The sequence below is a fragment of the Dipodomys merriami genome, unplaced genomic scaffold (assembly GCF_024711535.1).
Source record: "Dipodomys merriami isolate MVZ:Mamm:240054 unplaced genomic scaffold, mDipMer1.0.p SCAF_2, whole genome shotgun sequence".
Classification (NCBI taxonomy): Eukaryota; Metazoa; Chordata; class Mammalia; order Rodentia; family Heteromyidae; genus Dipodomys; species Dipodomys merriami.
The window spans coordinates 38,882,175-38,905,814 of NW_027203381.1; the positions used below are offsets into that span (position 1 = coordinate 38,882,175).

The window sequence follows — 23,640 nt, forward strand, 5'->3', positions numbered from 1 at the left end:
ACACACACACACACACACACACACACACACACACACACACACTGGGAATAAAGAGGATCAGGACCCTAGTCCTTAGTGGAGAGAGCAGTTAAGCAAACCACCTCAAGTTCAACTTTTTTGGATAAAAAGAACTATTGTCTTCATTTCATGTACTCATCTTTTTAAAGGTTTCTATTTAGAAAGCCTCCAATAGATCACAAATGATTATTATGGTACTCATTAAAATTATTTAGGCTTCAGAGTTTAAAGAGGATTATAGACAAGTTCTTTGATGGGGCAAACCAGTGCATAGATTAAAATCAGACATTGTCCCAAGTGTGTTGAAAAAGTAATATTAGGAAAAAGTAATATTCTCAGATACAAGTCTTTTATACAATTCACTATAAGTCTATGAGTAAATCAATTAAAATGGGAATGAAATAGTCCATCCACTCCCATCGACGGCCATAAAGGGGACAGGAAGAAGTCCCTGAGAGGGGAAGGTCATATGCTTCCCAGGATGGAACCTTAGTCCCTTCCAAAACTTATTCCAAAATTACCCATGACTGCAGATCCTATATAACTAACTATAAGGCATGATTCCCAATCCATGTTTAGGCAAAAGAACAGATTGAATAAAATGAGCTTACTCTCCATGCTATACGAATAGGCTTGTCTAAAGGAGAATCAAAGCCTGAAAGGAATGTTCTTTTGCCGATAACACAGCTGTTGGATACATTGGAATAAAAATAAATTCAGCCAATGACGTGTGATCATTATCTACAGCAAGTAGGCTGCACTATTAAATGATAATAACCTTAGGGTTATTTTGTTATCACCATATATCACATTACCTGCTTATAAAAGAATTATATGTGGTAACAGACTCCTCAAATAAACAAATAGATATGGTTAGTTTATAGCAATATGCTTGAGTAAAAGCTTTAATTAAACATGGGTTGGAAAAAGAGAATCTAAACTGATCAAATCATCCATCTTGATTTGCTTTTTAATTAGAAGCAGGAAAAATACTGTGACTTTCAGCGCATCTGTCATTGAGGCTCTTTTTTACCTCTATAAGGCAAGTAAACACATTTTACACAAGATTCAAATATTCAGGCTGAAGACTTATTCTAGATGAAAATGAAGGTATCTAAATGTATTACTTCAATAGATTGATTTGGTAACAAATTTCAAAGTTCTAGAAAGTGATCGTTTATCAAAAGTCATTTTCCGGGTAATATAGTTTATAGTTTAAAACTACTCCATTTGCAAGGCTATTACAGCAGCTGTGGGATCTCTTTTACTGTAAATACTCATGTGACATCTGGGAAGTTTAAAGAAAGAACAGAACTTATGAATTGTTTCGTGCATGGCAAATCAACCCATGCCTGTTAGATAAGCAAACTTTGACGGCTTTTCTTAGGCATTGATTTGATCATCTCTAGTGTTTTACTTGGTGAAAGAATTTTCTTCCAAGCCGAGTTTGGAAACCTATAGGTAGTGAATTCTTTTGTCCTCACGTTTGAGTCATTCCCTAAAGGGCACAAAGTTTCAGTGTATCAAGATCCCACAAGCCGTCAAGCTCTTAAACTGTCTCGCCTTTCCAGGTGGGCTCCTGTTTATGGGGCTTGTGGTTAATAGCACAGGGAGCAATCTGTCAGGTACTGTAATAAACACTGCCAGTCATCATGAAAAGGAAGCCATCAAAGCCTCTCCCCTAGCCCACCCATTCACTCCTTAATCATCCTCACTTAAAATGTCACAGACCTGAGAAACAACCCCCTTCCCCATTCCAGACCAAAAAAATCTCAGAGGGATATTACCTGGCTGGGTCTAAGTTCCACATAACTTGCTTGTAGATGATTTTGACCTGGAGGCTGAAGAAACTCTACCCTTTGCTGCTCTGAATTGTATCCCAGACACTGTCCCAGGACTGTCCCCCAAATCCATAGCCAACCTGTGCTCCAGGCTGACCACTTCACTGCTGGGGGCATCCTGGTCCCGGGGCTTCCTGCTGGCTGCACAAAAAACCTGTCTCTTCCTCTTATACCTGCCCTTCCTGCTCAGTGCCCAGGCCTGCCTGACTCAGGAAAGGGAGGCTGTCTGCGGCAGGGGGCCCCACCTTTAAACTTCACACATGAGTCAGCCTGTGCCAGAGCACACATAACAGTCCCGCAGGTAAGCGCACCGCTCTGTAATTCCTGTGAGGTGGTGCAGACGTTGCCTTCTCCCTACTTTGCCCCGCAGACAGCTCTAGACAATTAGAGCAGCCATAAATCATAGGCTGAGTCACTGCACAACACACCCTGAGCATGAGGCGGTCCAGGCTCCTTTCTTCTCCTTGGGCTACCCATTTTCATCAGGCTGGAAAAGCAATGAAGGCAGCTGAATACAGGGAGCCTCATGAGATAAATGTCTGAAGAGTCTCAAGAAAGCCATGGCAGGCAATGGTAGCTCATACCTGCAATCCTTGCTAATTCAGGAGGCTGAGAACTGAGGAACACAATTGAAAGCCAGCCCAGGCAGGAGAGTCCATGAAACTCTTAGCTCCAATTAACCACCAAAAGCTGGAAGTGAAGCTATGGCTCAAGCGGTAGAGCACCAACCTTGAGCAAGTGCCAGTGGCTAGGCCCTGAGTTCAAGCCCAGTACCAGCACAAGAACAAACAAACAACTAAATAAATGAAAACCATGGCAAGGAGTGATATTTTCTGGATTAAAAAGTAGAAGAATCACCTTTAGGCGTTGTGCTTTTAGGGAGTATGGAAAGGAAGCTCAAAGTTTTGCCAGTTTGCACATTTTTGGTAAATGGAATACACAGATTGATGATGTTTGCTATTTCCTACTAATTTTACTAACTGTGCTTTTCTCTCCTCAGCACTGAAGAGAATAACTTCACAGCTTGAGATGTATACTAAGTTTCATTGTAGGGTACATTTTAATCACTCAAGCCAACTGGGCCTTACACAAGCTCAGAATTTGCTGAGAGCTAGAAAACTGGAACATTGTTCCCCCTACAGACTCCCACTCAGTTCCATGGGGGCTGGAGGATGATGGAGGGAGGCCCTGGATTAGAGGAATTGGAGACAGGCATCAGTACCCTGGGTTCACTCATGGGCAAGTGGGTATACATACTGAGATGCTGAGCAGGAACTTCCTTCCCACTTCTGATTTCCATGGCCCCTGGGTAGTCTAGGTAAGACATAAGCTCTAGTCCAGCAGAAACCCAGGTGATGAACAGAGTGCCTCAAGCCACCCTGTAGTTCTGGATGGTAGCCAGAAAAGCCAGCCACAGATGTTGCCCCCAGGGAAATGCCAGGGATGACGGGGAAAACTTCCTACCTGACATGAATCACCCGTATAGTCAGGGGGGCAGGCACACAGCTCCACAAGATGTGCTCTGCGTCCACTTCCTGTGTCGGAGGCCTCCTCCAGCCCCACCTTGCCCAGGGTGAGCCGCTGGGTCTCGGTGAAGTAAAGGCCACGGATGCGCAGCCCCTCCAGTCTGGACAGCACTCCCATCAGCTCTGCCCTGGACACCGGGGTGAGGCTGCCAGCGTGTCTGAAGTTTCCCTGCATGGGTAAATGGAAAAATGGGGTTCCTCAGGCTAGCTCCCCTTCCAGGGCGCTCAGTGAGTAGTCCCCAGGAAGAATCAGAGAGAGGAACTTGAAGATGCATTAAAAAATATCAACTTGGAAAAAATTATATTAAGTGAAGTAAGCCAGGCCCAAAGAAACATAGGTCCCATGGTTTCCCTTATTTGTAATAACTAGTATATGTCTGAGATAAGCAGAAATGGTCAGACAAGTTGATGTTAAGTGAAATGAACCCCAGGTTAAGGATTCAAATGGTTTTTTTGTTTTTGTTTTTGTTTTTTGGGGGGTCTAGTCGTGGGGCCTGAACTCTGGGCCTGGGCGCTGTTCCTCAGCTCTTCAGCTCAAGGCTAGCACTCTACCACTTGAGTCACAGCACCACTTCCGGCTTTTTTCTTTTTTGCTTATGTGGTGCTGAGGAATCAAACCCAGGGCCTCATGCATGCAAGGCAAGCGCTCTACCACTGAGCCACCTTCCCAGCCCCTCAAATGGTTTTTCTTACTTGCTATTGTGTCTAACATATTTATAAGATTTTTTTTGTTGCCTTGTATATCCCTCCCTCATGGTATAACCCCTGTTTTCACTGTATTTGATGTTGGTATAATTTGTGGAGGGAAGGGAAAAAACAAATTGATTAAATAGGGATACAGGTGGACTCATTGCAACAATGAGATGTACAAGACATTATATCTAAAATGAACTTTACAACTTTGGCACCGGGCAGGGGAGGGAGTGTGGGGGGAGATGGGAAGTGATGGGAAGGGGAAACAAAGGAGGAGGCACCAATGCTTGATAAGAAATGTACTCATGGGCTGGGAAGGTGGCTCAGTGGTAGAGCGCTTGCCTTGCATGCCTGAGGCCCTGGGTTCAATTCCTCAGCACCACATAAGCAAAAAAAGAAAAAAAGCTGGAAGTGGTGCTGTGGCTCAAGCGGTAGAGCGCTAGCCTTGAGCTGAAGAGCTGAGGGACAACGCCCAGGCCCAGAGTTCAGGCCCCACGACTGGACCCCCCCCCCAAAAAAAAAAAGAAATGTACTCATTACCTTGCCCATGTAATTGTAACCCCTCTGTACGGTATTTTCACAATAATATAAATAAATAAATATCAACTAAAGTGAGATGGGTAAGTCTCTCCTAGATCATTCACAGTTATGGCAGATGGGGTAGACCAGGAAAGGAGAGGCCTAGAGAAGGGGAGAAAGAAATCCAGGAACAAAACATTAAGTCATATAAAATTATACTTAAGATGCACTTTTGTAGGGGCAACTATAACGTGACTGGTAAAGACACAGGAAAGGAGGGCCTATGCAGCATTCATTATCATATGCACATTATTGTGGCACCTTTTAATTGCAGTAAAACACAGCAGGGATTTTACCACATAATCCCTTTTTAACGATGCAGTACAGTAATGTGAACTATAAGCATAATGTTCTACAACAGATCTCAGAGCTTATTCATCTCATATAAAAAGAAACTCTACACAGACCCAGTAAACAACTCGCCCATTCTCCTAGCAGCCACATTCTACTTCCTAGGAGCTTGACTACTCAAAATTCACTCATGTGCAGCACCTGTCAGGAATTCCTTCTTTTAAATGGCTGACTAATGTTCCACTGTAAGTATGTCACACATTTTCCTTTATCTTCTCATCTGTTAGTGAACAGCTCAATTGCTTCCACCTCTTGGCCACTGTGAACATGCTGCAGTGAACATGGGTGTGCCGGTATCTCTTCAAGATTCTGTTTTTAAGTGTTTTAGCTACATACACAGAAGTAGGATTGCTGGATCATGTGATCATGGGTATGTAATGTCTTTTAAGAATCCCCACACTATTTTCCATAGCAGGTACACCATTTTGTATTCCTACAGTATAAAAGCGTCCTGATTTCTTCATACTGTTGCCAACACTTGTTGTCATTTTTCTTGTTTCATAGTAACCATTCTCATGGGTATGATTTGATATCTGTAAATGACTGATGATGCCGAGTAGCTTTTTATGTAAAACCCTGTACTTTAACCTTTGTATTCTGCTGTCTCCTTTAAACCCATTCTTTTAAATAGTCATAGCCTAATCTCTCAAGCCTATCATGAGGATTGAAATGAATTAAACAATATAATGTACATAGAATATCCAATACAACACCATACCATGGTAGCTATTCTTATTCACCTAAAAATACTTATGGGTAGGCACAGTGGTTCAGGCTTATAATCTCAATTACTCAGTGAGATTGTGGTTTGAAGCCAGCTAAGGCAAAAAGTTAGAGAGATCCCAGCTCAACAAACAAGCAGGATATGATGCCACATGCTTATCATCCCAACTATGCTAGTGCAGGAAAAGAGTGTTAGACCTAGTCTGAAAAAGCAAAAAAGCTCAAGTAGTAGAGCACATGCCTAGGAAGCACAAGGTTCTGAGTTCAAACTCCAGAACCAATAAAATAGAATAATCCTTGTATAATTTTAATTGGCATTTTAACAACTGTAGGTATAATTTACATATAGTAATACTGCCTCATTTAAGTGTGTATTTTTTGTAAATGAACAGTAGCATGTAACCATCACCATAATGTAATTTAAACTATTTTCATCACCTAAAAGAGCCCTTGTGCCAGTCATAGTTTTGTAGTCTACCCATTCTCACCCTAGCCCCCGACTCCCACTAATTGCTATTCTCTCTATGGATTGCCCATGCTGGACTTCTATATAAATAAATACCATCTCAATTCAATACCACACTATCCTTTGTCTCTGTTACTTTCATTCCCGCTCCTGCTCCTTGCTATTTTGGTCATACAAATGATATCTTTATTCATTGTGAATCCACCAATTATTACTAGAACAGTTGCGTTTAAAATTTCATAGGAGGGAAATTAAAAGCAAGAGATATCCTATCTTATCTACTTATCTATAAGGTTACCTTTATCAATCCCCAATTTCTTCATCCAGATTTAAGTTACTATCTACTATATATTCATTTCAGGCTAAGAGAGTTCATCTCACATTTCTTGTGAAATAAGATGCTAGCAAAGCATTTTCTTTTTTATGTATCTTTGTGTGTGCATATGCATACGTCTACATGAGTGTGCACACACATATAGAGGATAGATTATAGACACACATATATACACATACATACACAAATGGAGTATAATGTCTTATCTTTTTTGAGGTAGAAACTGGCTATACATCTCAGACTGGTCTCAAACTAACTGTGTAGCTCAGGCTGACCTTGGACTTAGGATTCTCTGGCCTCAATTTCCTGAGTGGTGAGCATTTCTGAAGGACAATTTAGATACTTAATTCTTTGAAAGTATGTTTCTTTCTTCACTATGGTGTATAGATCTCTAGTCTTTATCCTAGAGTTTACTGAGATTTTAGAAAATGACTTACATTAATGACTTTGATTACATGTGGGAAGTTTTCAGCAATTACATCACATATTTTCCTTCCCTTTCTCTAATCCCCTCTCTGTGTGACTGCTACAGCTTTTGTTTTTTTTTGTTTGTTTTTGCCAGTCCTGGGGCTTGAACTCAGGGCCTGGGCACTGTCGCTGAGCTTTTGCTCAAGGCTAGCACTCTACCACTTGAGCCACAGCGCCATTTCCAGCTTTTTCTGTGTATGTGGTACTGAGGAATGGAACCCAGGGCTTCATGCATGCTGGGCAAGCACTCTACCACTAGGCCACATTCCCAGCCCTACATCTTTTGATGTAAGATACTTTCATGACCTTTCTGCCCATCCATGCAAAGCATTTTTGGGGCACTGCCAAGGTCCCAGCACTCAGAGAGACTTGAGAATGACAGGGAGCTATGTGGCAGTTCCCAAGCTTGCAGGATTGAGAAGACTAGGGTAATTAACTACAAAATGGGAGAGACTGTGCTAAAGTGTCATAAAGGTGGTACAAACAAGGCTGTGTGAGCATCAGACATTTCACGCTCTGTATAATTTTCTCTATGACCTATCCATCATCTATCTATCTATCAACCTATCTTTCATCTACCTCCGTTTATCATCCATCCAATTGATCCCATCTATCATCTTTTTCTATCATTTAATCTATCATCTATCTACCTGTATGCACACAAGGGTAATTTTTATGTTAAAAGTCTTAATATAAGGTAAAAAGTCATGATAATTTGAAGTAATTAAAACACAGAACCCAAAGGTTCCTCAGGAACCATTTTTAATCCTCTTCCCTTACCTCAACAACCTGCACTCGCCCATGGTGCAGGCGGTCTGGCCGTGGCTCACTGGGCCCCTTATGGACAAGGGACATGAACCCACTCTGTTTAAAGAAAGACATAGATATATTAGTACCTATGTAGGAGCGCTTTGAGATTCAAAATTGATCTAGGAGCAAACATCTATGAAGCTCCATTGTATGAAGTGCTTGACTCTACAATGTAATTCAGCACTGACTGGCTAGGGAAAGGATTCATGACAGAAACAGAGCAACAATAGCTAACACTATGCATTTTTACAGACAGGAAATCAAGAATATCGTCTTGACAAACAGCAAGTGCTATTTCCTGAGTGCCTAGAGAACCAGATGGTGACTGGGAGAAGGTAGACTTTGGTGGAGAGGTTACCCAAGAGGGCAGAGGGTTCTGAAAGAGTCCAGTGAGAAGCTTGCATGGCTACTGAACTGCAGAGCTGGCATGGGGAGGGAGGGACGAGCTCTCTCTCTCCTGCACCCTGAGGAATCCAGTCTTGCTCCCTCTCAGCCTCCACCCCTCCTTGCCTGAAGGGCAGACTCAGATAGCCTATGCCCTCATCAGCAACCCTACCCCAGCACACATGACAGCTCAGATTCTCTGTAGTAGCTCCAAACTCGGAGAGGTGTTCCATTCATGAGAAGGGAGGTTTCACAAAGCAGAGCGTTATCCACAATCACAAATCATTTAAAACCTTAATCTAAGAAACATGCCCCACAGGCTCTTAATTACAGCACTTTAGAACAAAGCAGCAGAGTAAATGTTTCATGAGCCTAAATTACTTTCCATGTTTGATGGCAAAATTAAAGAGAATTCTTGGTTATTACCTCTCAGAGAATTTCAATAGTGTGTGTAATAAACTCCTCAGCAATTAAAAGAAATGAGTATGTCTATAGCCTGCAAAAATAAGAAATTGAAATAAACACCACCATGATGGTCTTTTTGTTGTGTTTTCCTTAGGGCTATAACTCTAAAATCTTTCTGCTTTCTTTTCAACATGCTCTGCCAGAGTGCCTTTAAAGCAATAGACGTGCACGCCAGTATGAACAAAACAGTGCCTGAACACAAACATCTATCAAGTGGTGGGTGTGGGTGGAGGCATGAGGAGGAGGGACCAGCTGGGCCCTTGTCTTCAGAGAAAGGCATAGCAATCATCTCAGGAAGATGGAACTACATTGCATTCATCCCAGCAAACAGACTAGAAATGGAATCCTTTCCGAGTGAGGGACCCCAACCTGTGTGTCCTACATTGTAGGGGATTCAAAGAAGGATATGATATGGCATCATCCACCTCAGGGAATTGTCACAGCTGCCCCTCTGGAGGGGAAGGCAGGCACGCAATGTGTGGATATTACTTCTCAAGACACAAGCCTTCTATCAAGTGAGATTCTGAGCAGAGCTCTAAGCACCCTTCTCCCGACCCTTCTGGGCTTGTTCTTACTGATTCAATGTACCAGACTGGGTGGTCAGCTTCCTGCCCTGCTCCTGCCTCAGTGCTTAGCTTGTCTTACTTCCTGCCACTGAGGGGCAGGAACTTTGGTTTCTTTGGTGACCAATCTCCTGGAGTCTTCTGAGGGCCTCTTCCCAACTTCATTCACCCTACTCCAGTGCAGCCCTGAAGCCAAATGCATGTTTCCCCAATCTCCCCCATACACATACTTTTAGCGGGGCAGGGGGGATTGAACTCAGATCCTTGCACTTGCTTGGCAAATATACTTGAGCCATTCCTCAATCTGCCACCCCCTTCTAAAGATTATATTAATTATACAAGGGAGGTTGATTGTTGATTGTTGTATCTCCACACATTCTTACACTATTTTCTAATCCATCTCACCCCTTCTATTACACTCCTAGCCCCCTCCCCCAAAATTCTGTCTCATTCCATTTTCATAGCTACAAATAATCTATTTTGAGAGTATTTGACTTCTTTCATCTTCTCCCCAACAGGACAATCCCCTCCCCCTTAGTCCCCACTCACAGACCTTCTATGTCTCTTTCCTCACCTCCCACCCCCTACAGACCAGCATCTTGCACTGAATTTCTCTATTTAATACCTTTTGCTCTTGCAAGGTATTAAAAAGTTCGGAACCCTTTTTCCTTTTTCCCTTCTCCCTCTCCTCCTCCTGAGTAGCTCCTCAGTTTGAGTCATGTTCTATGTTTGACCATATTAATAATAATTTTAGATATATATGCACATGAACATGTCCATGAACACGTATGCCCTTTAGGTCTAGATTCCACATATGAATGAAACATAGGATACTTTTTCTTTGGACTTTGCTGGTCTTGCTCAACATGATGGTGACCTCTAATTGTATCCATTTCCTTGCACATTACACTTAATTTTTCTTTATGGCTGTTATATACATATTATACATATATGTATAATATATGTTTTTCTTTATCCACTTATCTGCTGTTGGTCACCATGGCTGATCCCATCGTTTATACTTCCAGGCTTTTCTTGCTTTTAGTTTGTTTTTCAGGTAAGGCCTTAGGCTTTTTATCCAAGCTAGTCCCAGACCATTATCCTCCTACCTCTACTACCTGAGTAGCTGGAATTAGAGGCACCACATCCAGTCCCAATCCCCCCACTTTCTGCTTTTGGAGGGCAAGGGTCATCTGTCATTACAAAGCTCAGCAGTGGCCTTCTGCATGGAAAGACAGGATCCATTTGGTCAGAGATGCAAGATCCTGAGCAGAAATTCTAAACTAGAATGGAAGCTTCTAGTATCTTTAAGAGCCTGGAAACAACTTCATCTAAATGTTTTGTAGGCCACCTGTTAAGATATGTTCAATTTTAATTCAGCACCACCTGAAACTGCTGCTTCTTGTCACTAGGGTCCAGTTGTGATAACTTACAGTGAGCTGCACATCTGGCTGCTGTCCCAGAAGAACCATGTCACCTGGTAAGCCAAAGGACTTGACTTGGTAGGTGAGGTAACCACCATAGGAGGAAACCTGGAATTGAATAAAGAGTATCATTAGTACCAGGATTAACAGAGTCTGGGCCAACGTTCCATGGCTCCTGCCTATAATTCTATCTACTCAGGAAGCTGAGAGCAAGATTGAGCTTTGAAGCCAGCCCAGGAAGAAACATTCAAGAGACTCTCTTTCAAAAATAACTAGCAAAAAACAACAAACAAACAAACAGAGCTAGAGATGGGCTACAAGTGGTAGAGCACTGTCATAACAAGTGAGAGTTTCTGAATTTAAACCCTAGGATAGCCCAAGGGACAGAGAAAGAAAGAGGGAGACAGACACACAGATAGAAACATGTAGACAAGGACATTTCTAGACAGAAGGTTTATAGATGATATTTTAACCTTCTGCCTTATACCATTTCATATTAGTTACAATGTTTGGCATGAACATGATTGAGACTTACAGGCAGAACTTATTTGCAATATCTAGTATATGTCTGAGTCAAGCAGAAAACGTCAGATAAGGTGATGTTAGGGAAATGAACCCTAAGGTATGCATTCAAACGTTTTTTTTTCTTTTCATGCGATTGTTTCTAATGCATTTATAAGATAATTTCTTTGTTGCTTTGTATGTCCCTTCCCCACAGTATAACCCCTGCTTTCACTGTATTTGATGTCGTTATAATTTGTGGAGGGGAAGGGGAAAAACAAGTCTTTTAAATAGGAATACAGGTGGACCCATTGCAACAATGAGAAGTACACTTCGTTATGTTGAAAACGAACTTTACAACTTTGGTGGGGGGGTGGGGAGAATTGGGTGGGGGGCGGCGGGGGAGGATGGGAAGGGATGGGAAGGGTTGGGAAGGGGAAACAAAGGAAGAGGCTACAATGCTTGATAAGAAATGTACTCATTATCTTGCCCATGTAATTGTAACCCCTCTGTACAGTATTTTCACAATAAAAAATAAAAAAAGAAATATAATTTTATTAAAAAGGAAAATAATAATCATACCAACACAAAGATGATCTCATATTGTTTGTCTAGGTAACTACTAAATCAAAATATTTTTTTAATCCACAGTAATCCTAAGGAAGTTGGGCCATTGGTTTCTTATTAAGCTAAGAGAATTGGGTAATATTAGTTACAAAATTGCTTTCTATAAATAAAATTTCAAAAAAAAAGTCTTCTGAAAGTAAATAGTTACTATTTCCTAAGTTATTCTGAATTCTTTTTTTTCTTTCTTGGCAGTACTTGAGTTTAAACTTAGGGCCTTATATGAGCTTGTCCGGTACTTTCCCGCTTGAGCCATGCCCTCAGCCCTTTCAGTTTTAGTTACCTTTCAAAGAAGGTGTTTATATTTTTACCTGGTTCAGTTTTATAGAGCATAATCCTCTTATCTCTGCCTTCCATGTGGTTGAGATTATAGAGCAAACACTACCACACCTGACTTGTTTTTGGTTTTTTTTTTAATTTACATTTTTTTTATTGGGAAAATACTGTACAGAGGGGTTACAATTACATGGGCAAGGTAATGAGTTGTACATTTCTCATCAAGCATTGTTGCCTCCTCCTTTGTCTGACTTGTTTTTAAGATAGGGTCTCATTAACTTGTTGCACCAACTAGCCTTGAACTGTGATCCTCCACTTTCTGCGTAGATGGAGACCACACCCAGCAAAACTATTCTGAATTCTACAAAAGTCATGACTAACCAGTCAAGAGTGTAGACTGTCTTTCAGTGCTAGGTAAGCAGCAAGATCACTGCAGTGGTGACCTGGCTGTGAATGGTTGTAGCTTTCTGACAGCTAACTTCACCCTGCTTCTGATCCTATCCACCCTTAAGTTGGAAACCCACAGATGGCAGGACTGATAGAAGGGACTCAGAGGCAGCCTCACCTCTGGTCAACTTAGAACAAAATGCACTAAACCACCTGGAGGAGAGGAGAAGCTGCTTCTCTGGTCTGTAGACCATAGAAGCTCCCCCTCCTACACTCTGTACGCTGACCAGGTCATACCCAAGTCTGCTAATTGAGTTAAGTATTATCTTTCTGCTGTGCTAATTGAGTTAAGTATTATCTTTCTGCTGGACTAACCAAGTTTTCAAAATATACACCTACTAATTCTTTGATACTCCTCTCTCTGGGAAGTGCAGCTGACTGCCCTTCTCCTTGGTGTAGGCTGGACTAAGTGATTCATTCTTAGTGCATGGACTAAAGCAGAAGTGAGAACATGTCATTCCCAAAATTAGGTTATAAAAAGATTGTGGCTTCAGTCTTGAGTTCTTTTAATTATTATCTGTCTGTCATCTGTCTCAAAGCTGCCTTGGGGAAGCCAGCTACCATGACGTGATAACCCCCGGGGTAACCTGTGTAAGCTCTCCTGTAATGAGAGCTGAAGCCTCCAGCTGGAGCAATCCAGGAACAAACCAGCCAGCAGCCCTGTGAGTAAACTCAGGGGGAATCCTGTGCCTCAGAAGACATGCCCTGGCTGACATTTTGACTGTAACCTCAGAAGAGATTCTACAGAAATCACCTCTTGGGATACTTTATCTATAGAAGCCACACAACATAATTATTATTGGCTCATGCTGCATAAGCAATAAATAATTTGCTTGTTACATAATAACATATAACTAGCATAGTGGGCTAATCATTAGAGAGGTGAAGGGGAGGATTAAGCGAGGGAGGAACATTCCCCACACCCATGTCAAAGCAAGGGATCAGGCATGATGATGCACATCTTCAACCCCAGCAACAGCATTAGTAGGAGGATCAAAGTCCAGGGCCATCTCTAGGCAAAAAGCAAGTAATATAATAATAAATAACCCATCTGAAAATAATAAACAAGACAAAAAAGGCCCAGGAGTCTGGCTTAAGAGATAGAGTGCATGCCTAGCATGCATAAAGCCCTGGATTCAAACCCCAATACTATCAAAAGAAAAAAAAAAGTTCTTTGGATTACAGACATCAGGCTAACAAGGCCCTCATATTTTGTCATTCTGAATGGAACATTAAGGTATCACCTGAGCTGGGACCTGTGAAAGCTACCATTTCTCAAAACTTCCACCCCTGCCAAACTTGAAGCATATGCCATTCTGTGTTTTCACATGGGGCCTGCGTTTCTGTCCCTAGAAGATGGGCAGAGTTGGCCAGGCTCTAACATGACCATTTATACAGTGAGTCATTTCCGAGTTCCCGGGGGAGGTGTGCAACGGAACTGGTGCGACCCCATTTATGAAAGCTGAAAGAAATGCCACCCACTCTAGTGCTGCTGCAAACGAGCCCGGAAGCCACATCTCAGCTTTTGTTTTCCTGACAAGAAACTTCCCTTCTGCTTTAAAACGAAGAATTCTCAGCAGTAGCATTGAAAAGCCTACCTGTTTGCAACAGATATTACGTAAACGGCTACATATTTCCTAGAAGAAAATGCCTTAATGGGAAGTAAAAATGGAGAAAAATATTGTGTGCATGTCCTCTTCTGTGGGGTGGGGGAGGTCCTACATGTGGGGACCCGGAGTGTTTCCTTGACGCTTCACTGGGTATCTCTCTTTATCACTGGCTAAGCCCATTCCTTGAATCTTAGTAACCTGAACATCCTTACAGACCTCCAGCAAATGAGGCTCCTGCAGTGGTGCAGGAGGCCCCACAGAACAGCAGGCTGCTCTTACCTTGTCCCCCAGGTAAGATGGAGGAGCCACCCAGGACGCACTGTGGAAGGTGGGTGGCAGCTCCTGCAGATCTGCGACCACACTGTTGCTGCCTGGGTTGAAGGAGACAGGGACATGGACTCCATCTGCCACCTCCAGGTGCCAGCCCATCATGTCCATGAACTGCAACAGAAATGGAAATGTGGGTGACAGCTGCATTATGGATCATAGAGAAAGCCCTGGGGTGGCCACCTCACTTCAAAGTCAGTCTCTGTCTGTCTCTCTCATTCTCTTTTTCTCTCTGCTGCTGGAGATGGAACATGGCACCTTGATCCCACCAAGTGCAGAGCCATACCCTCAGCTCCATGTGTCTCCCCTTGAACCTGCCCTCCCTGGATGCATTTCAGACCCCTCCTCCACCACTTTTCCCATCTGATCTGTAGTGACCAGGAGTTCTCAGAGAGCATGAGATTTATCTTTGTATCCCAGCATGCATCCTGGATCTTGATACTTAGTAACTGTGTCAATGAATATTCAAAATAAAATAGCCAAGTGCTGCTAGTGGCCCATGTCTGTTATCCTACTTACTCTGGAGCCTGAGGTCTGAGGATTGTGGTTCCAAGCTGGCCCAGGCAGGAAAAGCCCGTGAGACTCTATTTCTAGTTAACCCCAAATGCCAGAAGTGGAGCTGTGGCTCAAGTGATAAAGCACTAGCCTTGAGTAAGAAGAGCTCTGTCCCAGGGCCCAGGCCCAGACTTTAAGCCCCAGTTCTGGCATAAAATAAGAATAATAATTTTAAAGGAGTATATGAATGATAAATAGAGCTGTGAATACCCATGCATAGAAACCATGAAACATAACAATTTGTTGCTTTGAGCTGCAAAAATGTCATGTAGAGAATTTGTGTTGTGGAAACCAAGTCTATGACCATTATTTTTCTCTAAAAAAAAAAAAAACAAGACATCAAATTAGAATAAAGAAATGCTCCCTGTTCACAAAGGAAGTCAATTCCATTCGGAGGGAAGACAAAAGAATCAATAAGGAAAGTAGGTTAGAAATAAGTTTCTATTTCCCTGAAGAGCAGGAGTCCACTTTAGAGTAGATTTACACAGTTTTTCTTTTTTCTGTTTATTTATTTTTTGTCAGTGATGGGGCTTGAACTCAGGGCCTGGGAGCTGTCCCTTTTCTACACAAGGCTAGCACTCTACCACTTTGACCCCACAGCTCCACTTCCAGTTTTCTGATGGTTAATTGGAAATAATAGCTTCATAAACTTTCCTGCCTGGGCTGGCTTTGACGTATTATCCTCAGATCTCAGTCTCCATATAACTAGGATTATAGGTGTGAGCCACCAGCATCTAGCTTTATTTTTTTCTGAGTGCCAGTTTATGTACACTCCCTTTTATGTGACATAATCACTCTTTGGATATAAGACATTACATAAGGAAAGTGAACCTGAGACTTCTGGTTCGTGGAATAATGATGCCAACAAAAAGTTTTACTTTTATGGAATTACTTTTTAAAGTAGCCAAAGAGAAAACATGATAAAATGGTGAGAAGGAAAGTAAAACCACAAGAAGAGAGAAAGGAATGGTGTATAATGTGTGGGCATGGAAGGTTATCTATTTGGTCTCAGCTCCTGGCTCCCCACACGGAGCTCCTAAACCTCTTGCAACTTTCTAAATGAGGAAGCAGAAAGAAGTTTCTTCTGTTCTAATTTGGTCTTGATATTAAAGCTCTTAAGACCAGAAAGTCTCCTGTCATTTCATATGCTCATGAGATGACTGGCAACTGGGCCTCTAGATAGCATGGAGAGGGTGGTAGCTGGAGGCCCAAAAGACCAAGGTATGTTTGAAGGGTTGGGACTTTCATCCCCATCCCCAACCTCTGAGGAAGAGATAATAGCTGGGGAGTCTGTTCATTACCAATAGCTAATTATCTAATTATTTAACCAATCATACCTTGATAGTGGAACCTCCACTCAAACTCCAAATGATGATTTGAGGTGCTCTTGGGGGCTGACAGCATACAAGAGCATTCTTTTGATTCCCCAGTGACACAAGTTACTTTGCTTTGGGCTTTTATTGGATCTCACTCTGCGCCTGCACCTGTTTATCTGTGTATATTATCATAACCTTTATAATAAAATCACTAGTAGTGTGAAGGGCTTCCCTGAGTTGTAAGACTTTAGAGCAAATTGTCAAACCTAAGGAGGGATTGTGAATTTGGAGATAAGGTGGTCAGAAAACAAGAGGCCTAGGATTTCCAATTAGCATTTGCAGTGGGGACAGTTTTGTGAGTGAGCCCTTCACATGTGGGCTCTGAAGCTATCTCAAGATGGATAGAATGAGAACTATACCGAATTGTAAGACACACAGTTGGTACTTAGAGAGAAATTAGAGAATTTCTTGGTATGAGAAGAGTCCTACACATGTAGTGTCAGGAGTATTGTGAATATGGAAAAAAGGCTTTCTTTTTCTTATTTTCTATCCTTTTTGCTATTGTTGTTATTGTTGTATGCCAGTACTGGAGCTTGAATTCAGGCCCTGGACACTGTCCTTGAGCTTTTTTATTTTTGCTCAAGGCTAGCATTCTGTACTCAAATCACAACTCAAGTCCAGATTTGGGGTGTTTACTTGAAAGTAAGAGACTCACAGACTTTCCTGCCTAGGCTGGCTTTGAACTATGATTCTCGTATCTCAGCTTATGAGTAGCTAGAATCACAGGCATGAGCAATTGGCACTTAGAAACAAAGTTTTCTTTTAAGGGAGAAAACAACTGCTGTAATTTCAATTTTAAGTATCTCCCAAAGGATTACAGGTGAAAGGCTCAGCTCCCTAACATGGCACCATTGAGAAGTATTAGAATCTATAAGAGTTGGGATCTAGTGAGAAGTTAGGTATTAGGGGCATGCTCTTGAAGAGAGGATATTTGGGGATCCCTAACCCTTTCTCTCCCTTTCTTTTGATGCTAGGTTGCCTTGAGTAAAGCAGATTTGCTCTGTCATGCACCCTGCCATGGTGAACTGCCTCACCTGCCCCACCACAAGTCCAAGTAACGAAACCAACTAACTATGCACCGAAACCTCCAAAACCAAGAGTCAAAATAAACTTTTTTTAAAGTTGATTATCTCAGGTATTTTGTAGCAGCAATGGAAAGCTGATTAACATGACAAGCTCTACTCATTCAAGACCCAGATTAGCTAGGTCTTTTTTATGTCCCCACATCTGTCCCTTGCTTTGGATTATGCTTTATTAAGGATCCACATTCTACTTCTCTAAATTAAAGATGTTAAATGCTGCGAAGAAAATGGGAACAAGGACATAGAGAGTGACAATGTGGGCTTTTAAAAAATAGGGAGTGGTAAGGGGAGGCCTCTGAGCATATGACATTTGATCAGAAATCTCATACTGGAAACAATCATGAGGACATCTTTGAAGAAAATGCTACAGGGCAAGGAAAAGCCAGGGTAATGAGGACCATTTTAGCTAAACAGTAAGCAAAATGTTCCACAATGTGTCATGTCAATTCCTTTTTTTTTTATTTAGAAGCACTGAAGAAAAAGCCAAAGGACTCTGATTCCTGGCATACCTTAGTTCTGCGTTTATGCGTACTGTGACAATGACTTTTCACCCCAAAACAGAAGCAGCTGGTGCAACCTTTGGGATTCTCTGGGTCCAAATGAAATGATCCTTCTCTACACATGTTACATTCTGTGCCTTCCACATTTTCCTGTTGACAGAAAACATGAACAAGAGACTTCATTACTTCTAAAGGTTTTCCCATTGCTGGTTTCAGCCACTGGTACAAATCAAATACCAATCTAAAATGTTAGATACATGGATATTAACATTAAAAGATACATAAATGCTTTCGTACCACTTCCTATTAACTTCTACAACAAACATATCACTGGAAGAGAGAATTTCCAGAATGGTGTGAGATGCCCCTTGGCATCTTTAAGATAGAGAAATAGCAGTATGAGAATTGAATTCACCCCACTCTTCACACCTGGAAACCTCTACTGGGAATAGGGCCCATTAATAATCTGGCAGAATCCACTGGAACAGGAACGATAAGCTGAGCTCAGTGGGTCAGGAACAGGCTTAGGGAATCTATGGACCCCTTGAAATTAGAGATCATGAATCATATTGATTCTTCTAGAGAGAATCTCTGACTTTAGAGTTTCAATAGGGGCTCAAGGGATCCCAGTCCCTGAGAGCTCAGCTCCATGTCTTTGCAACTACAGGGCACATAAAAGGATTTTTTCCTTTTATTTGTATGAAGTAAGATTTTAATCATGATCTCTGTGTACATGCCATGGATCAGTTCCACTTTGCACACGCTTACAGGCTGGCTCATCAAGAAGAGCTTCTCCCTGTGGGGCAGCAGTCTCCCCAGCCTTGCATGAGTTGTCTTACCTTACAGAGGCAAGCCCCGGTCACTGGGTCACACACTCCAGGCTCAGTCCCATGTCTGTTGCAATTACAGGAAAGACATTCAGGAAAATGGTAGAACCCGGAAGCACACTGGTCACACTGCCGCCCTGCAATTCTAGGCTTGCATCTGTACATGAAGTAAAGGAGAAAAAAAACTTCCCGTTATCTTTCCATGCAATATTTTAAGGGGTGCACCTGCCCTGCAGCAGAGAGGCTGCTGCAGGAAGCCTGCAGAAGAGATTTCGTGGTGCCTGGGATGTTTACAGTGTGAGGCAGGGCAGAAAGAAGCAGAGAAAAGCAATCATAAAAAAGCAGGCAAAAAAAAAAGGCCTTTGTGGTTAGGCTGTATCTTCTGGATCAAGCATGGTACTAGATTTGGGGGGAACAAGGACAGATATGGCCTCTGAGCCCAGAGGACTTACAAGGACATCTGATGAGTAGAAATCAGAGCAGTATACAACATAGGTCTAACTGGAGTTCAGAAGAGCAGCAGGCCTCTGAGCCCAAAGAACCTGAAGCTTACCTGAGAGATACCTGTTTCCGGTAGGTGACAGCTATCCTGTAGCTGAGCCTTAAAGAACAGGGCTATAAGGTAGGGGTGTATTTGGTGTTTCTAGACAGAAGAAAGAGGTGGGAGAACTCCAGTGTGTGCAGAAAATGTAAGTATACTACAGCTACCAGATTGAAGCCCAAGCAAAGGCTGCTGAAGTGAGAGTCTACAATGGTGAGCAGGAGCTGGCATATGCCAGGGAGTACAACACTGTGATAGAGACTGCAGGCTGGGTAGCTGGGTTCCTAATCCAGCTCTGACACAAGAGATACATCATCTTTGCAAGTTATTAAATAGCCCCACTGGAGAAGCAGTATGTGCCCATTTTCAGCATGGATCCTGGTACACAGAAAGCTCCCACACCAATCCTCAGATCTCAGCCTCCTGAGTAGCTAGGATTACAGGCATGAGCCACCAGTACTCAGAGCTGGAGAGATGCTAAGGAGGAAAGGTGGTCATTGGACCAGTGTGAAGGATAGAGCGGAGGAGACAAATTCCAGCAGAAGGTTTTTTAAGTCCAGGCAGAAGAAGCTCATCTCAGGCAAGAGTGTTCAGGAAAGAGAGAATGGGTTCCAAAGTATTTTGAGGTAAGGCTACTGGGACTTGTAACATCCTGAATAATGAAGAGAAAGAGCCAGGAAAAGCTCCAAGATTCTAGCCTGGTATGGGATAAATCCCGGGGCCCTCTAAGAGGTCAAGGATAAAGGAGTGAGTAGCATAGGGAGGAAGCAGTAAAGAGAGGGTGGTGGTGAGTTCAGGCATTTGGAGGAACTGCTGTCCAGAGACAGCTCAGCCATCCACGAGTAGCACACACAAGTGAAGGTAGACAAGCAAAGGCTAAACAGAGAGATACCAACAATATTCTTAGAGCAGAGCCCGGAAGACCCTCCCCACCCCTGCAGGGACAGGGAGAAGAAGGAGAACTGTGACAGCCTATAGTAGTTCAGTTGCTGTCTGTGTTCCACAGTGAGGGCGGCTGCCTTTGCAGCCAACTGCCAGTAGCCACATGATGGGTGCTGCACCTAAGTATGAACACAAACTTAGGCTTGCACATGGTGGTACATGCCTCCAGACCAATTTATTCAGGAAGCAGAAATCATGGTCAAAGGCCAACTTGAGGAGAGTTAGTATAAGACACTGTGAAAAACAAATTAAAAGCCAAAGCACTAAGGGTATGGTTCAAGTGGCAGAGCACTTGTCTAGCAAGGTTGAGGCCAAATTCATCCCCAGCACTTCGGAAACAAACAACAAACCCTCACAAACTTGGAATGAAGTTTAATCTCCATTCTACTGTTTTTTGGATGTGGTATTTTTAGAAAATTAATTGTTTTACCATGAGGTTTCCTTTTGTGTAAAAAATGGAGACATGAATATCTACTTTGCTGTGACAAAGAAGAAAACATATATAAAAACCTTAGAAAGGAAGATATATATACATCAGTGGGTTGGTTTTTGTCTGTCTGTTTGTCTGTTTGGTCCTGGGGCTTGAACTCAGGGCCTGGGTGCTGTCCCTGAGCTTTTTTTGCTCAAGGCTATACTCTACCACTTTGAGTCACAGCATCACTTCTGGTTTGGGGTTGGTTAATTGGGTATAAGAGTCTCACAGGGGCTGGGAATGTGGCCTAGTGGTAGAATGCTTGCCTAGTATGCATGAAGCCCTGGGTTCAATTTCTCAGTACCACATACACAGAAAAAGCCAAAAGTGGTGCTGTGGCTCAAGTGGTAGAGTGCTAACCTTGAGCAAATGAAGCTCAGAGACAGTGCCCAGGCCCTGAGTTCAAGCCCCAGGACTGGCAAAAAAAAAAAAAGAGTATCACAGACTTTTCTGCCCAGGTTGGCTTTAAGCTGCACTCCTCATATCTCAGCCTCCTGAGTAGCTAGGATTACAGGCCTGTGCCACCAGCACCCACAACTTGAGTGGTTTTGTAATTATTCTTGTGACTGTGGCTAAGAAGAGCAGATGGACCCCTCAGTTCATTCCACACATCTGCAAGGGCTAATCAGCTCTGCCTGCAAGACCAACTGACAAGTCATATATCAGTCAGTTCTTCAATCTCATCCCTGTCTGTCACATTCCTCCCTAACTCACACTACAGAAACTGCCTCATAAGGAAGTGCCCTCAAAGCTACACCTAGAGCAGAGAAATCCAGGCATAAAGTGTGCACACAAGAGCAACATGGATATAAATTTCTGCTGAAAGTGATCACTCTGGTGCAGTGGATTGGAAACTTTGAGAGAGGACCCATGCCCTTTCTGAGAATCTGGATAAGCTATGCATAGACATGCATGCACATGCACACACACACATACACGCACCCACATACACACATACACGCACCCACATACACACACAATTTACATGCACTACGAGAGGGTTCCTGGGCCCCATATTTATAAGACTACTAAAGGTGAATCTCAAACTAAAGGCAATGAGACAAGTCAAGCAAAAAGAATGACAAAATTTGTTCCTAGAGGATGCCTTGTTTCTAGAGAGGTAGCACATGTGGAACACAAAAATCTCTGGTAGGCTTCAGACTCCCAGATGGAAGGAAGACAGTTGACTCTTTAAGTAAAGACCATGGAGCCTTATGGAAGCTCCACAAAGGAACTTTGAATGGATCCTACTTCTCTTGGCTTGCCAGTTAAGAAAAAGATCTCAAAGCACAGAGGGATAATGTCACAAAGTGCCAACTGGCCACCACTTCCCAAGGTCTTGGATGTTTCTTTAGGCAAACACACAGGGCTTCTGGTCAGGGGTGCTTTAATTCAATTGTGGTGCCAGACAAGCAACTCACATCCTGAATGCCTTGGGCCATCATACGCAGTTGAGTGCTCCTAAACTAGGAATGGGCTTGTGGCCAAGTACTATATAATATCTGCGCATGTCTGATGCTTCAGCATCTCTCAGAAAACCAGGCCCCAATGTGTTGGAGTGAACTCCATCCTTTAGTCACTATATTCTGTAGGTCCCTTCATGTTACAGTTGATCAAAATTGTGTGCCTGGAAGGTTAGGGTGTGGCAATGGAGGCCTGTGTGTTATATTTTCACTCATCAAGAAAGTCATAGTAATGTGCTACAGCAAGGCGGCTGTGGAGATGCAATAAAGCAGCAAAAACATTAGCTGTTTGCCCATTGAGCCCAGAACATCTGTGAGCTGATGGACATGGTAGGAAGGAGGGTGGAATGAGAGGGTGGGACCAGGTAGATCACCCAGGACCCAGATCACCCACCTCTGAGCTAGGTAAGTAGAAGCTGACAGCACAAGGAAAAACAAAATGGAGAGCAGTGGTGAGAGTAATGGCCAAAGAACCAGCTCCAGGGCTTCCCTGATAGAGCAGAGCAGCCAGGGTTAACTAGACACTGAAAAATATCATCTCTACATTCCCTGGTAATGCAGTGTGTATTTACCTCATTGAGTTTATGAGTGCTGTGCAAAAACAAGTAACCAAAGAAGTCTGGAATGATGCCATGACAACAGGGAAGAAAAAAAGCAACTTCTTCTTTAAAGTCTGACTGAGTATCTTTTAAAATGATCTCAAGTCAGCCTGACCTTGCACACTTCTACAGAGAGATTGCTCCCCTAGGAGCTGCTGACACTACCAAAGGCAAGAAGAGTCCATTTGACGCTGCCTGGAGGTGCAGGATGGCTGTTCTGGGAATACAGGCCAATGAGGTCATCTCCATAGCTGTGGGCTTATGGCCAACATTATGTAACAACATCTGCATATGTGTGGGTCTTGCAGCATCTTGCGGAAAACCAGGTGTGCTCAGAGGACCCCATCTTTGTGCTATTGAACACTGCAGGTTCATTCATATCACACTCACCTCAAAGCCCAGTTTTAATCTACAGCCCAAAGTTTACCTTTTCTCTCACTCATTCATTCATTCAAGAATTATATATGTCTTATGCATACATATCCCTGTGTCCAGGAATATGTGAGGGAAAGGATCTGTCTTAATCTTGACATATTTTTATCAAAGACCTGGAATTGTGGAAAATAAGCAATGGTATGAGAAATGGGATGACTTAAGAATTTAACTTGCTTTAGGTAAAAAATAAAAAAACTATGATGAAAAGAACTGGGCATGGCTTAAGTGGTAGAGCACCTGCCTAATAAGCCCAAGGTCCTGAGTTCAAACCCCATTATAAAAAAAAAATAATCAGCAAAACATCCAGAATATCTTCCATGGACTCCAAAGATTTCATGCTATTTGTTGTTTGTATTTTTCACTATTATTTTAAGCAGCTGTACAAAGCAGTTGCCACTTAACAAAGTAGTTTGTGAAT

The 23,640-nt window shown here is 42.6% G+C and overlaps 1 protein-coding gene across 3 annotated transcripts in view; it reads right to left on the reverse strand.

Annotated features, from left to right (window-relative positions):
• Window positions 1-23,640, reverse strand: part of Lama3 (laminin subunit alpha 3) — a 221,658-nt gene that overhangs the window by 69,748 nt on the left and 128,270 nt on the right. For 2 of the 3 annotated variants that reach the window (XM_070029434.1, XM_070029433.1), the window contains 6 exons: window positions 18,783-18,927; window positions 17,953-18,093; window positions 14,383-14,544; window positions 10,655-10,753; window positions 7,780-7,863; window positions 3,324-3,554 (listed from right to left, as the gene is read on the reverse strand). In XM_070029434.1, coding sequence (XP_069885535.1) covers window positions 3,324-3,554; window positions 7,780-7,863; window positions 10,655-10,753; window positions 14,383-14,544; window positions 17,953-18,093; window positions 18,783-18,927 — 862 coding nt within the window. Of the gene's footprint in view, window positions 1-1,805; window positions 1,989-3,323; window positions 3,555-7,779; window positions 7,864-10,654; window positions 10,754-14,382; window positions 14,545-17,952; window positions 18,094-18,782; window positions 18,928-23,640 lie in introns of those variants that run through there. The other variant, XM_070029435.1, reaches the window with a different exon arrangement.